The sequence below is a fragment of the Petromyzon marinus genome, chromosome 55, assembly GCF_048934315.1.
Source record: "Petromyzon marinus isolate PM22_M1 ecotype Great Lakes invasive population chromosome 55, UKy_Petmar_22M1.pri1.0, whole genome shotgun sequence".
NCBI classification, from domain to species: Eukaryota; Metazoa; Chordata; class Hyperoartia; order Petromyzontiformes; family Petromyzontidae; genus Petromyzon; species Petromyzon marinus.
The window spans coordinates 13,700,362-13,714,230 of record NC_133721.1 but is presented as its reverse complement, the minus strand read 5'-3'; the positions used below and the strand labels follow the sequence as shown (position 1 = coordinate 13,714,230).

The following is a 13,869-nucleotide window of genomic DNA, read 5'->3' as shown; positions in this document are numbered from 1 at the left end:
TCCACTCACTCCACTCACTCCACTCCCTCCACTCCCTCCACTCACTCCACTCCCTCCACATGCTCTAAACCACTCACTCACTCCACTCCTTCCACTCCCTCCACTCCACTCACTCCACTCACTCCACTCACTCCACTGCCTCCACTCCACTCACTCCACTCCCTGCACCTGCTCCCAACCACTCACTCCACTCACTCCTCTCCCTCCACTCCCTCACTCACTCCACTCACTCCACTCCCTGCACCTGCTCCCAACCACTCCCTCCACTCACTCCACCAGCTCTCAACAGTCGGCCTAATTTCTCGCGACAGTGACCCCTTTGTGGGTTAACAAGTCTAAGTTGTGATAAGCCTGTTATTGCATTCGGCTAATTAAGAATATTTAGTTTGTAAAAAAAAATCGGTTTCGTTTCTTTAAGGGCGATATACGGCGATGTTTAAAACACGAGACGCAATCATTAAGCCGTCCTCGTCCAGAATGTTATTGACAAAACAAATACCACCCGCTTCTCGTCTCATTCAACCGTGTCATCAATTACATGGATTAAAGACGATGATCCAGGAGGGCCATAACCAAGTGATATTCAACTTATACGATGCCTCCTCCACATATCAGTGATTTCTTTACACATCCCATCAGACACACGGCATTCTGGAAGTGGATCCCATCAGCAGCACCGGTTTAACACAAGCAAGTTCTGCACCGGTTTTGACATTCAGTGCCTCATCAGTAGGGCCGGGCTTGCTTGAACCAATGCTGGTGAACTGCCAGAAACAGCATAGGCGATGGAGGATATTAAAAGCATGGGTCACCACTATGTGTGATTATAAAAGAATACTTGTGTGTTTAGTTACGGCGCGCTTTGTGCGGTGACACGTGGCTCAGCGGTAGCATTGCAAAGGCTCACGGTTCGAATGCAGCGGCCACCCTGGTTATTACTGTGGGTGAATTAAACATAATATATCGGGGTGCCACGGTTGCGAGATGTTAACTACCTCGCCTGGTATGCAGGAGGTCGTGGGTTCGATCCCGACCCTGACGCCTGCTGCTGCTGTATATTTTGTCGTGTGGATTATTCTCCGGCTCATCCGCTTTCACCCTCCACATTTAGAGTCAACATCCGTGCGTTTGGAGCAGGGGTCGGAAAGCGACGTCTCCGGAGCCACGTGCCGCTCTCTTAAGGACTGCTTCTTGACGTCATTCGCGTGCATTGCTGCTCTTGAAATATTTTGGGGGGGTTTTTTGTTGCTGAATTCGAAAGAAACCCGGCTCTTCTTGTTATTTTAGTTGCCGATACCTGGTCTAGAGAACAGATTTTGGCTACTGCTACAAATTTCCACCGTGATGATGATTGGCCACTTCGTTGAGCGATCATTTGTGATAGGCAGGTCGCTTCTGAACACAGCTCGAAGGCTCAGTGGGGCCTTACCTGGTAAAATAAAATTTTAATTTAAAATAAGTCCCACTCACCACCCACATTGGGGCCCTCGGTTCAGGCCTCGCTCACCATGGGGGGTGAGGGGAGGGGGCCGGGGGGGGCGGCTGGGGGGGGGGGGCTCGACTTTCCCAGTTTGACCCCGGTGACCTCACCGCCACGCCGGGCCGTTAATTTAATGAGCGTCGTTTCTGTCCTGCGCCTCACAGAATCCGCTTAATTGGCCTAATTCGATCTGGCTGCGTGAATGCGGTGGCCTGACTCGTAATCAAATGTGAACGTGGCGTGTCTGCCTTGTCCTCAAAAGTTAAATTGCCTCCCGCACGTTCTGTAGGGCCGCACATTCACCGCTGAACTACTGCTGCCCCAACACAGAGACACACACACGCAGAGACCCACAGACTCACCCAGAGACACATATGACCACCCAGACCCACAGGCTCACATAGAGACGCATAGGCTTACACAGAGACCCATAGACTCACACGGAGACACATGCCCACCCAGACCCACGGGCTCACATAGAGACGCATAGGCTTACACAGAGACCCATAGACTCACCGAGAGACCCATATGCCCACCCAGACCCATAGGCTCACATAGAGACGCATAGGCTTACACAGAGACCCATAGACTCACACGGAGATACATATGCTCACACAGAGACCCATAGACTGACATAGAGACCTATAAACTCACATTGAGACCCATAAACTCATACAGTGGCACACTCATACAGAGAAGCAAATATCACAGCAACGCACAGAGAACCGTAGACTGACAGAGAGACCCGCAAAATCACATAGAGGCCCATAGACTATAATTTAAACACATGATTTGATCATGCTACATTGGCAGAAGCGCAAATGACAAAAAAAACTCAACACACTGGTCAACAACGCTGCAGCCTCAAATAAATATATAATGTGACGCATCCAACAATGGGCCGTCTTCATAGTACACAGAGGGGCAAGAGAGGTAGAGACTCTGGCCTCGAACTCCTCCACTCTGGAATTCCCTCCCGTCGTCTCTGTTCACCCCCGCAAGCTCTTCCGCTCGTAACCTCTCGCTCATTTCAACAACCACAACCACAACAACAAAGCCTGTTACACTCGCGTCGAGCACAACTTTGACAGCGCTGCTCGTCGATGTACACCAGCCACGGACTGGGCCATAGGGGCAGCACTGCGTAGCGCAAATTCCCGGTAAGGCCCTGGCGGGGCCGGTCTGCGTGGGGAAACTGCAAATTGTGATCAGAGTAAAAAGAACACGGTAGACTCTCTCGATTAATAACTTGTGGATTTTCCATAAAGCCCAAATTAATCATATAAAGATAGTTATACGTCATTCTCTTTGGTTCTTTCGGTAAAGTCACGTAGGTAGAAAAATAAATCAAATAAAGCAAAAAAATTATCACGACGTTTCAATCGCAACACAAGCCATCGTCCTCAGGCGGAAAACAATTGATGTTGTAACAGCTGTCTCGCTGGTTCAGCAATTCTACTGCTAAATTATTTTTTTCCGCCTGAGGACGACCGCTTTGTGTTGCGATGCAAATGTCGTGATTTATCATTTAAAACAAATTCTACCTACGTGACTTTACCGAAAGAACCAAGCTTCAAATCAAGTCTGAACCACTTCTTCGGGGAGGTAAGAGGTCTGTGTCTTTATGTTGTCTCTGCTTGTGTATCTGCCTTTGTGTCTTGGCTTGGATTTGTGTCTCTGTGCTGTCTCTGCCTGTGTGTGGACCTTGTTGCGTCCGAGTGGGTGCTGCCGACCCCCACTTTACCTCGTGCTGATTTGTCCCATTGTGCGCTACCGTGCCCCACTTTGCTCCATGCATACCTCATGCTAATTTTGTCCCATTGTCTCTCAGCCTTACCTTCTCTGCCTATTTAAGGCGACTTTACTGTGTGCTTGTCTCTGTGCTGGTTCGCTCTACTTGGATGTCTGTGTGTGTGTGTGCGGTCTGTATTTTGAGTTTCATACTTAACTTGCAATTTAGCAATCTTTGAAATAGCGTGATCAACCGGACTATGCGTTAATTGTGTTTTGACCGACCGTCTGTGTTGCTTTACATGGTTTCCAAAATATTGCTAAACCCTGTTTGTCTGGTATGCTTCTCTCTCTGTGTCCCCTGTTGTATCTGTGTCAGTTCCCCCTACTTGGGTGTCTGTATATACATCATGGACTTCACCAGCAACTTATATTCTTCAAGTTCATTTAACTTAAACATCAGCAAGACCCGTTGTTATACTTTACTTATATGGTGCAATGCGCGCCAGATGGCGAAAAAACGACGAGCCTTGGATTGGAACTTCATGATTGAAAACAATTCTGCAAAACCGACAGTGCATTCCGCATCAATTCACTCGACATGAGCGATACTGACAGCTCCTCCTCGTGCCCCACGTGCTCATCGCAGTGCTCGCTTCGAGCACGTGCGCCACATATTAAACACAAAGAACCCCCGTGCAATCTCAACAGACTGTTGGGGCAAGTGTTGTTAGCGAGCGGCACCTATGAAGGCCGGCACGGCACACGAGGTTGTGATGGTTTGCAAGCATCTCGCTCGGCCGAACTTTGTCTCCAGAGTCGCGATTGTTCACACATCGCACCAGGTACGCATTTGACACTGAGTCGACCTAGGGGTGGCCTAGGACCGGTTCAGACAATCGTCACGGGCGTTGTTGGCCGTGAGTGAGAATCGTAACTCTCCAAGCCTTTGCCGGGGTTCGGAACAGAACGCGCGAACTGCAGCGCCACCACTCCCCTCCCACACACAAACATCCTTCCTACCGTATTCTCCAGATAAGGTCACACTTATTGTTAAAACGCCTAATTTTTCTTAAAGCTACAGTTAAAGGTGCGTCCCGTCAATGCGGCGTGTTCGTGCGTACGCGCGTGACCACATTTTGTTTTCGCCACTGACTGCACAGTGGCTTCAGCTGCGGTGTGTGTCTTACTTCTCGGAGCGCCCGTCCACACGGGACAATTCGGTAGACCCGAACACGTGGGCGGGGGGGGGGGCAACATGCAATGTAGTCAGGTCTGCCCACTGGAATACAGATGACCTGTTATGGGCAAATCCCTGTGATGGAGGGGACACAGTGGACTCGAAACTTCTCGCGAGGTATTTTTTTTCCCCTTCCGAAACGCTGCTGGTGCTGGCTGGCTTGGCGTGGAGTGGGGATTGTCGGCGTAAGGCACTACCACTAGGAAAATCAGGTACGCCAAAGCGTTAATACTGTAATTTTAGACAAATTCTTTGGCGATGCTCGCATTGGCAGTGGTGATACGTGCACAAATAAAATAAATAATGAAACTCAACACTGGCGGCAAATGTTTAAACAAATATTATAATAAAAGTCGACGTTTCGGGAAACGACCCTTCTTCATAGCACACGATACTCCTCTTATCATTGGAGCCCATATTCCTCTCATGGTATGCATGCCGTATGTGTTCACGCGATGGACGTGGCATGACAAACGAAGTCCCCTGCCTGTTGTTCGGCATCGCATGCGCAGCCAGCAGCAACCAGCGCAATGGACGTGCTCCGGCGTGGGACAGCTCAGCATGGGGGGGGGCTGAGCCTGCAAGAGTGTCACGATGGGTATGACCGCGATGCGCGTGTGCACGTTGAACTCATTTCGCACCGTACGTAGCCAACCCTGAATAATCGGAGGTGCCGGGGGAAGGACAGCAAACTCCGAGACACAAAACAATGCGTGAAGGTTGCTACGGACTGCTGCGACGCTACGTGGCGTGGGCAATGCCGGGGCAATGCAGGGGCAATGCAGGGGCAATCCATTGTTGCGCTGTACTTCTACGCTCCCGCGTCTATGCTCCGTGAGTTCACCAACCCGCACCGACCAGCGTGGTGAAGTATGGTTAAATACCCCCCCCCCCCACCCACGCACCACGAGCCGTACGGGCGTGGGTGAGGCCCTCATCCAGCAGTAGATATACATGCCGTGCCGAGTGTGTCCACACAATGCATTGTTAATGCTGAAGCGAACATCTCGCGGCAGGTGACTGCCAGCTGAACATCGCAATGAAGTGACATTAATTTAAACCCATTCATAACACAACCACCAAGACGCGTGCTTGCGCGGCTCCGCCTCTTATCCACTGCTGGATGGATGAAAGCCTCCTCACCACACGCCGTGTCGGCCAGCAGGGGTGGATGGTTGTTTTGACCATACTTCACCGCGCTGGTCCATCAGTGCTGCGGATGGGTGCGGGCCACGTTGTAGCGGGAAGGGGGGTGGGGAGGATGAAGATCGACGCAGCTTTCAGGATCTTTACCAACCCCGCTCGCTGGTGTCAACCGTGGTTCGTACGGGAGGGGGATCGAACCCAGGTCGCCCGCGGGGTTTGACAGCAGCGGAGCGCCGCTAACCACTACGCTACCGCCCCCCCCCCCCACACACACATCTTGACGCGTGGTTTATGAATTCCATCAAAAAGCCCCCTCCAAACATACAGCGCGACACTCCGAGCTCGAACGCAATCGCGTGGCGGTGTTATGGAAGCAGCCAGCGCGCAGTCTGCGTTAGAACGCGTGGGGACCCCTCAACCGCCTCGCCCTCCCCCCCCCCCGTCTGTGTGTGTGGGGGGACTGGGGGGGGGCGCCCCCCCGAACCAACCTTCCAAGCCATGCCGCGTCACTCGAGGGATGCTCCCACAACCCCCTTCCAGCAGCCACACCGCGCGTCTCTCCGCCGCCCCCCAAGGCTCTCTTCCCAACCCGTCACTCTCAGGCAGCCACCGCCACCACCACCGCCGCCACCACCACCATCACCATCATCTCGGAGCTGCTGCTGCCGCGTCTGTTACACTTCCCGCAGCCTCCCCACTCGATCGGCGCTGTGACACCGCCACGACCACCACAGAGGTCCTCTCGGCAAACCCCACCCAGAGGTGATGGTGGTGGTGGGGGAGACCCTTGCCGAATCACCCCCAGCACCACCTCCTCCTCCTCCCCAGCTCTCAGCATCCCTTCCCTACCCCCCCCCCCCCTCTAACTCAGCGGCAGCAGCAGCGGCACCACTCTCGTCCGCCCCAATTCGTCCCTCAAGCGAACCTCCTCCCCTGCCTCCGCAAAACGCCGTGGCTATTTTTGGCACGGAGGTGAGAGCTCGAAATAGCAACGCGGTTTCCCGGATCCCTCCGGTGGAGGTGGGGTGGTGGTGGTGGGGGTGGTGGTGGAGGGGGGTGGTGGTGGGGGTGGTGGTGGAGGGGGGGTGGTGGAGGGGGGGTGGTGGTGGTGGAGGGAGGGTGGTGGTGGTGTTTGTCTATTTCGTTACCCACCCCCCGCCCCGGGGCCCACCCACCCCCATCACCTTCACCCCCATCACCTTCACCCCCATCACCCTACCCCCACCGCACCCCCATCACCCTACCCCCACCCACCCCCATCACCCGACCCCCACCCACCCCCATCACCATCACCCCCCCACCCCCATCACCCCCATCCTCTGTCGACCTTCACTCCCCTGTCTCCGTGAGCCCCGTCCGTGTCATCACGACGGAAGGTCCTCACTGCCCACCGGGACGCGTGGCCACGCGCGTCTCGTGGCTGAGTCCGGGTCGCGAAGTGTCCGGCCCAGCCCCGACCACTGACCACGCCGTGGGCGCAGCCGTGAGCTCGTAGCGTGGTGCTGGTCACCCCCCCCCACCACCCCCCCCCCCCCGTGTTGTGCCACAGTGCCGGTAGCATTCATAGGCGCTGCTGCTACTCGCTATTAGCGTAGCGGCACTGACCCCCAGGAGCCTGTCAAAGCTACACGGGGGGGGGGGGGTCGTTGTCTTTGTGTTTTTGAGGGTTGCAGGGGAGCGGCGGCGGAGCGGTTGGCGCGCGGCTCCACGAACCCGGCGAGCAGAGTTCGATTCGCCGCTCGCGGCTGCCAAAACACCAGCGGCGATAATCATCTGAACCGGTCCCTCGGCCTGCCCAGTAGCGGACGCGATGCGTGTTAACCGCGCCACTCGGGAGACAGAGGCGGCACTATCGGTGCTCGCTAACAACACTCGCCCCGACAGCCTCTTGAGGCTACACGGGGTGGGCCATCTTTGTCTTTGAGGTTGTGAAATTGCGCGATCTTGATTCGGCCCGTGCCTCCCCGTCGTCAACCACGTGTCCTCTCGCACGCGCGCTGCCCTGAATGTTCAAACAAAAACCATTTGACCCTTATACGCCCCCTTCGTCTCTCTCACGGCCACGGACCCGTCTCGCCCACACGCCGGTGGATGCCCTCTCACGTCTCGTCGGGCAGCGGCAGTGTCAGCGCGCTGCGCTGCCAACAAGACGACCAACCACCCCCCCCCCCCCCTGAGTTCGATGGCCAACACCAGTGACGATTATATGAACCGGTTTCCGAGCTCTCCCCTACGTCGACTCAGCCGTAAATAAGTTACCCGGTGGCACGTGTAAACATTGCCACGTGGGAGACAAAGGCGACCGGGCGTCGTGCTGGCCACTCGCTAACAGCACTTGCCCCCAGAGTCTGTCCAGGCTTTCGGCGAGACATTTCTCTCGTCCTTCATGTGACTGATGTCAGTGTAGAGTAACACCGAAACATTCACGTCGAGGTGGTGAATGCGCCCGATGATTCCGTGTTATGACGAAGCAGCCGTTTGCCGGCATCGAAAGTCGCTTCGCTGAACGCGTCCGTGCCTCCTGCCCCCTCGCCACGTCGCCTGTACGTACGGTGCGTTGAACTTCTTTCGCACCGTACGGAGCGAACCGCGCTAATCGGTAGTGCAGGGGGAAGGGCAAACAAGCTAAGACACAAAGACGCAGTGGTAAAGAAAAGAGTCGACAATCTTGGTGATTCAACAGGGACACGAATACGGCGCGCGATCGTGGTCTCTTGGCTGCATGGAGCGGTGGCGCAGTGGTTAGCGCACTGTGCGGTGAACCTGGCAACCTGAGTTCGACTCCCGGGCCATGGCGATCATCAGTGGCTCGTGATGATCTGATCTCGTTCCTGGACTCCCTTCACCATCCCTCCCCCCCCCCCCCCATGACCAGCGTGGTGAAGTATGGTCAAACATCCCCCTCCGTGACCCAACATAGCATAGGTGCTAGAATTGTGAATGTTGTAGTGAGTTTACTCTCCAACACACGACCTGTTAGTGCTGTGCTGATAACGAATTGTGAATGTTGTAGTGAGTTTACTCTCTAACACACGACCTGTTAGTGTTGTACTGATAACGAATTGTGAATGTTGTAGTGCGTTTACTCTCCAACACACGACCTGTTAGTGTTGTACTGATAACGAATTGTGAATGTTGTAGTGGGTTTACTCTCTAACACACGACCTGTTAGTGCTGAACGAGTAACGAATTGGCAGGTTTTGTTTACGTGACAAACCTTACGAATTAGCTGTGTCGGGTGGTGGCGGGTTTAACGACACATTTATATTTACGCGATCTCACCCAAAAATAAAAACCTCGATTATGGATGATATTGGTCGAGAACGCCTTTGTATTAAACTGAGGGAGGACTTAGTCCAGCCGTGGATTTACAAAAGGCTGCAGATTGTTATCAATTACAGTTCTCAATGCTATATACAGCCCCCCCCCCCCCGCCTGCGCGACAGTAACGATTGCTGTACTCTATGTATGTTGAACTTCTTCTGCACCGTACGTAGCCATCCGTGCCGATCGGAGGTGTGAAACATCGATGCTCCAGCGCACGTGGCCCCGAATCCAGCACCACGGAGGCAGCCAGGGTTGGTGGACCGCACAGAGATGTCACGAAGCTCCCATTCCGTGGGCGTCGAGGTGCCCGTACTCTGGCTCGTCTGGAGAAGGCGGTGCATCAGAGCGCACACCAATCTCCATCTGTTCCTTCTGCAGACGGTTAGAGTGCTGTCCCCTAGCGCGCATGAGCTTTTTGCCCGGGGGCTCCGTTTTCCACCCACCAGCATAAACGCTCATTGTTTCTTCTGACAGAACAACTTCGTATATTTCGAGAACTGCAGATCTTGGGCAATTGCTGGCGGCTGCTTCCCAGCTTTTCCGCGGTTCTTCGAGCGACCGTGAGAGGCAATTCGCCCGAACGATGACTCCGCGTAGCACGGAGCGACATCGTTGGTGGGTCGCGTGCATTGGCGACGAGAGAAGGGTTTCGCATCTCTGCACCGGCGAGCGTGCGACCACCCCTCCTCACCAGCGGGTGGTTGGGAGTCGAGAATCATCGTCGCGCGTGGAGGGGGATTTGCCCATCCCACGCGACGCCAAATCGCATCATTGACGGCGTCGGCCAAAGCATCGCATAGTAGCAGGAACCTCCAAAAGCCGGGGGCTTCAGCCTCCTGAATGTGTAACAAGTCAAGCACACATCATCATGATTATTCTCACCGGTGGAAGAGCACTCTGTGCAGAGGCTTCCTCGACGGCTGAATAATAATAATAATAACAGACTCTCTAATTGATGGGGTAACAAGTCGAGCATTAGCATCACAAAGCGGCCCATCGACTTTCGCTGAAGGAATAAACAGGCGCGCATCGCCAAGCGCAGCCCCGTGGCTAAAAAGTAAACACGTCGCAACTTGCGGGAGGGAAAATGGGGCTCCTACCGCTGGCTGGGCATCTGTGGAAAAGAGCTTCATAGCTCATCGGATTCCTCAGGCATACATACAGATTCTAAATTGGATGATGTTAGGGGGGGGGGCGTGGGTAGGGCAGGGGTGGGGGGGTCCTTAAACAGTTCCTGTAGGAATGTCGCTGCTTATAAATAAAGCCATCCCCGATTCTCAGAGGCTGCTCGAGCGCACAAACAACAACAAACAACAACAACAACAACAAAGGCGTTCCAAAGGCTGCGCTACCCCCCCCCGCTCCCACCGCCCCCCCTCCCCGTCTAAATATTTGTTCGGACAAGCAGCCAAAGCCGTCCCGTTTTAAACCTCGAGCCTGCGACTCCCCCTCGCCGCCATCCTCCACGCGCGCGCGTTTCTCGAGACGCGAACGCGACGCTTCCCCGCACGCCGTTCTCACGCGCACGCTATCTTTAGCGCCTGGCGGTGCTCGGGAGGGAGGAGGAAGGGGGTGGAGGCGGTGGAGGAGGTGGAGGTGGAGGAGGTGGTGGAGGCGGTGGAGGTGGAGGAGGTGGAGGAGGAGGCGGTGGAGGAGGTGGAGGAGGTGGAGGAGGAGGTGGTGGAGGAGGTGGAGGTGGTGGAGGAGGTGGTGGAGGAGGTGGTGGAGGTGGAGGCGGTGGAGGTGGAGGAGGTGGAGGAGGTGGAGGAGGTAGAGGAGGTGGAGGAGGAGGTGGAGGAGGTGGTGGAGGAGGTGGCATCACGGTCGCGGGATGATTTAACCGCGAGGTTGACGGAGCGCCGGGAGCAGGAGAAGGGTCCGCGACCCCCTGAACGCCGTGACGTCACACGGCTGACCCCCCATCTCCACCGCCCCCCTCTCCACCCCCCCTCCCCACACTCGCGTTTCCCGGGTTCGACTCCCGACTCGGGCGCGCTGTCTCTGTGGAGTCTGAACGTCGTTCCCTGCCCCTGCTCTGCGCCGCGGGTTATTCCGAGTCCACTGATTTCCTCCAAATTGGGCCACACAATGCCACTGCTGTTGGCCAAAACACCCAACTGCAGAATAATGACCTGCAAATCACTTAATTGGCATTACGCATGCTGTTGCATGTAACATATCTTCAAAATGGCACTGTGAATATCCTTAATTGTCCCCTGATCGAGTTCCTATAACCCAGCTCGATTCACGAACGGCGTTGGTTCTTATTTGCTGGCTTTGGAACTCCCTCCCAAGTTCCGATAATCTTCCAATGGGTACATTCTCGTCGTACCGCACGAGTAGTTTCGGCACAACGTGCGACGTTCCGCTCCACGTGCTTCCGCAGAAACTAAATTCATTCAGTGCCGAACAGCACACGGCACAACCTGAAAAACTGTACACTTTATAGCTTACCAGATTGGGCCACTGAGCTATGTAGCTATTTTTCAAAAGTTACCTGGCCACAAATGGTAGCTCAACGAAGTGTCTTATTGCGTAAAATGTACAGCAGGAGCCCAATACTCTAAACGTGTGGTGCTGATTTTAAATGTGGAGGGAAAAACCAGAGGACCCGGAGAAAAATTCACGGGGAGAAGATGCAAACACCAAATAAACAGCGGGCGTCAGAGTCGGGATCGAACCCACGACCTCCGTGGCACCACGGGACAGCCACACAGCACAACCGCGAATACCAACGCATTGGCTTTTCTTAGAACGTCGCTCGATTGAAGAAGCGTTGTTACTTCTTCCCTATGGGGCTATCAGTGGTGCTGCCCTGCTGCGTTGCAGCGCCTCCGCTTAATTTGTCACTCGAATTTTCCGAATCACTGCTCAGCTGGCAGGGTCAGGGAATATGGATTATTGGCATAAGGCCCCACCGCTAGAATACAAGGCACAGCTGTCCGTAGTAATTCTACATCGCTATCATTTACCCCATATTTCATTAAGCCAACGAACAGGTTTATACAATCCACGAAGACAAATAGAGGCGAGTTGGATGTGGCGTGGCCAAAATCATTTCCCGGAACGGTGTTCCGGACTGCTCCGTCCGAAAGGAGAGGCCGGCGATTGGCCCTCGGCGGCCACGCGCCCCGACACGAGCGATGTGGACGAGTCGCCTCGCCCCGGGGGTCGTCCGGGGTCAACCCAACGAGCCGCCCCGCGCCGTGAAGCGCGGCGCAACAAATCCGAGCGGACGCGCTCGCTTCGGCCGAAACCTCGGCGGGCCAAGCCAGGCGCGGGCACGGCGCTGACCGCCCCACGCCTCCTTCACCCGAGCTCGGCGTCGCGCGCGAGGAGCGTCAGGGCGCGTTAGGATCGTCACGCCGCGGCGTCGTCGGCGGCGGCCGGGGCCGCTCCGTGACGCAGGGTGGTGCGCTGCTCGCTGCAAGAGACGTTCCTCCGCACAAGAACTCACTCTACGACTGCAACGGTGGCCTCCACCTAAGTCTTGTTCATCCGAGTTTACGTATGAAGCTGCATCGTCAAATGCCACCTCCTTATGTGTTTGTTGGATCGTTGCAACGTGCGGGCAGCTGCCCTTTGAAAATAATAATGATGATGATGGCATCTGTGCAGACTCGAGTTGGCATGCGAGTGCCCAAGCTTGAGAGACAGTGGCCTGGGGTGGCTGGGTAGCCCCCCAAAGGAACCAAAGCTGTGTCAGAGCACTGAGCCCACAGGAAGAAGAAGAAGAAGACAAATTGATATGAAAGTGTTAACAGATACAATATTAACTTAAAGAATAAACGATTAAAATGTTTAATGCCAGGGTTAATGTAAATGTGACAACTCGATGTGTCCTGAATTTTGGGCCAACCTGTACATAGCACCACGCGTACAAATAAATTGCCCCGTCCTTCCCCTGAAATGAAAAATGTGTCAACGTTGACCTTTGCTGCGCGTGCCTGGCGGCTCGCAATAACAGAGCGGAAGGGGAAGAGTTGCGCATTGAAGTGTCACGACGCGTTGGGATCGTCACGCGGCATCGCCGTCTGTCGGCTGTGGCCGCTCCGCTGCACAGGGTGGTGCGCTGCTCGCTGCAAGAGACGTTCCTCTGTCTCACGGCAATGGATGGCGGTGGCTACGCAAGTGGCCTGTAATCGAGCACCGTGGAGGCAGCGAGGGTTGGCGGGTCACACAAAGATTGCAATATGTCGCGAAAGTCCCTTCCCGTGGGCGTCGAAGAGCGGCCGTGCTCTGGCTTGGCAGCGGAATGCAGTACAGCAAAGTGTGGGCTGACATCCGTCCCTTCTTCACGGGATATAGTGTTGCCCCCTCGCACGCGTGGGGTTTCTCCGGTTCCCTCCGACGCGTTTAAACGCTCGTTAATTGGCTGAAAACATCTTCACGAATGGAGGACCGCAGAGCTTGGGCAATTGTTGGCAGCGCCGGCGCTCACCGCCTGGCTGCTGCTGCGCATGCCGCTCGTCTGTGGTTCCACCTCCTCCCGGCGTCTCTGGAGTCGTCCTCTCTCTGCGAGAGCGAGCAGATACCGAGCCACGGTGGCGGCGCGATGGCGTTGTGGTTAAGATGCCAGTCGAACAATTAGAATGCAGTAAGCCACAAACGACATTTGACCTCAAGGTACCACAGATTGCGTGACACGCCAGGCCTAGGCCTTCAGGGCGATCCTGGGATACTTCGTCCGTCACAAGATTTCACGATAATAGCAGCGTCCGTTGTAGAGTGTATAGATCAGAGTATTTGGCTGCTATAAATTTCCGCAGGATGACAAGCCACTTCGCTGAGCTATCATTTGTGGCCAGGTCGCTTCTGAAAAAAAGCTACGCAGCTCAGTGGGCCTCACCTCGTAAAATAAGAAATAGTTTTAAAAATAGTTTTTTTTAATGAAGACTTGGTAACATTCTGGGTCAATCTGACCTCTGGGTCGTCCTGACCCAAT

General features: G+C 54.9%; 1 protein-coding gene across 4 annotated transcripts in view; it reads right to left on the bottom strand.

Moving 5' to 3' along the window:
• The window catches only part of LOC116954547 (diacylglycerol kinase delta-like), a 118,830-nt gene that overhangs the window by 72,831 nt on the left and 32,130 nt on the right, over positions 1–13,869 (bottom strand). The window contains exon 1 of one of the 4 annotated variants that reach the window (XM_076052394.1): positions 6,086–6,613. The exons of the other annotated variants lie outside the window; for them this stretch is intronic. Coding sequence (XP_075908509.1) covers positions 6,086–6,097 — 12 coding nt within the window. The 5' untranslated portion in view covers positions 6,098–6,613. Of the gene's footprint in view, positions 1–6,085; positions 6,614–13,869 lie in introns of those variants that run through there. 4 annotated transcript variants of the gene reach the window in all.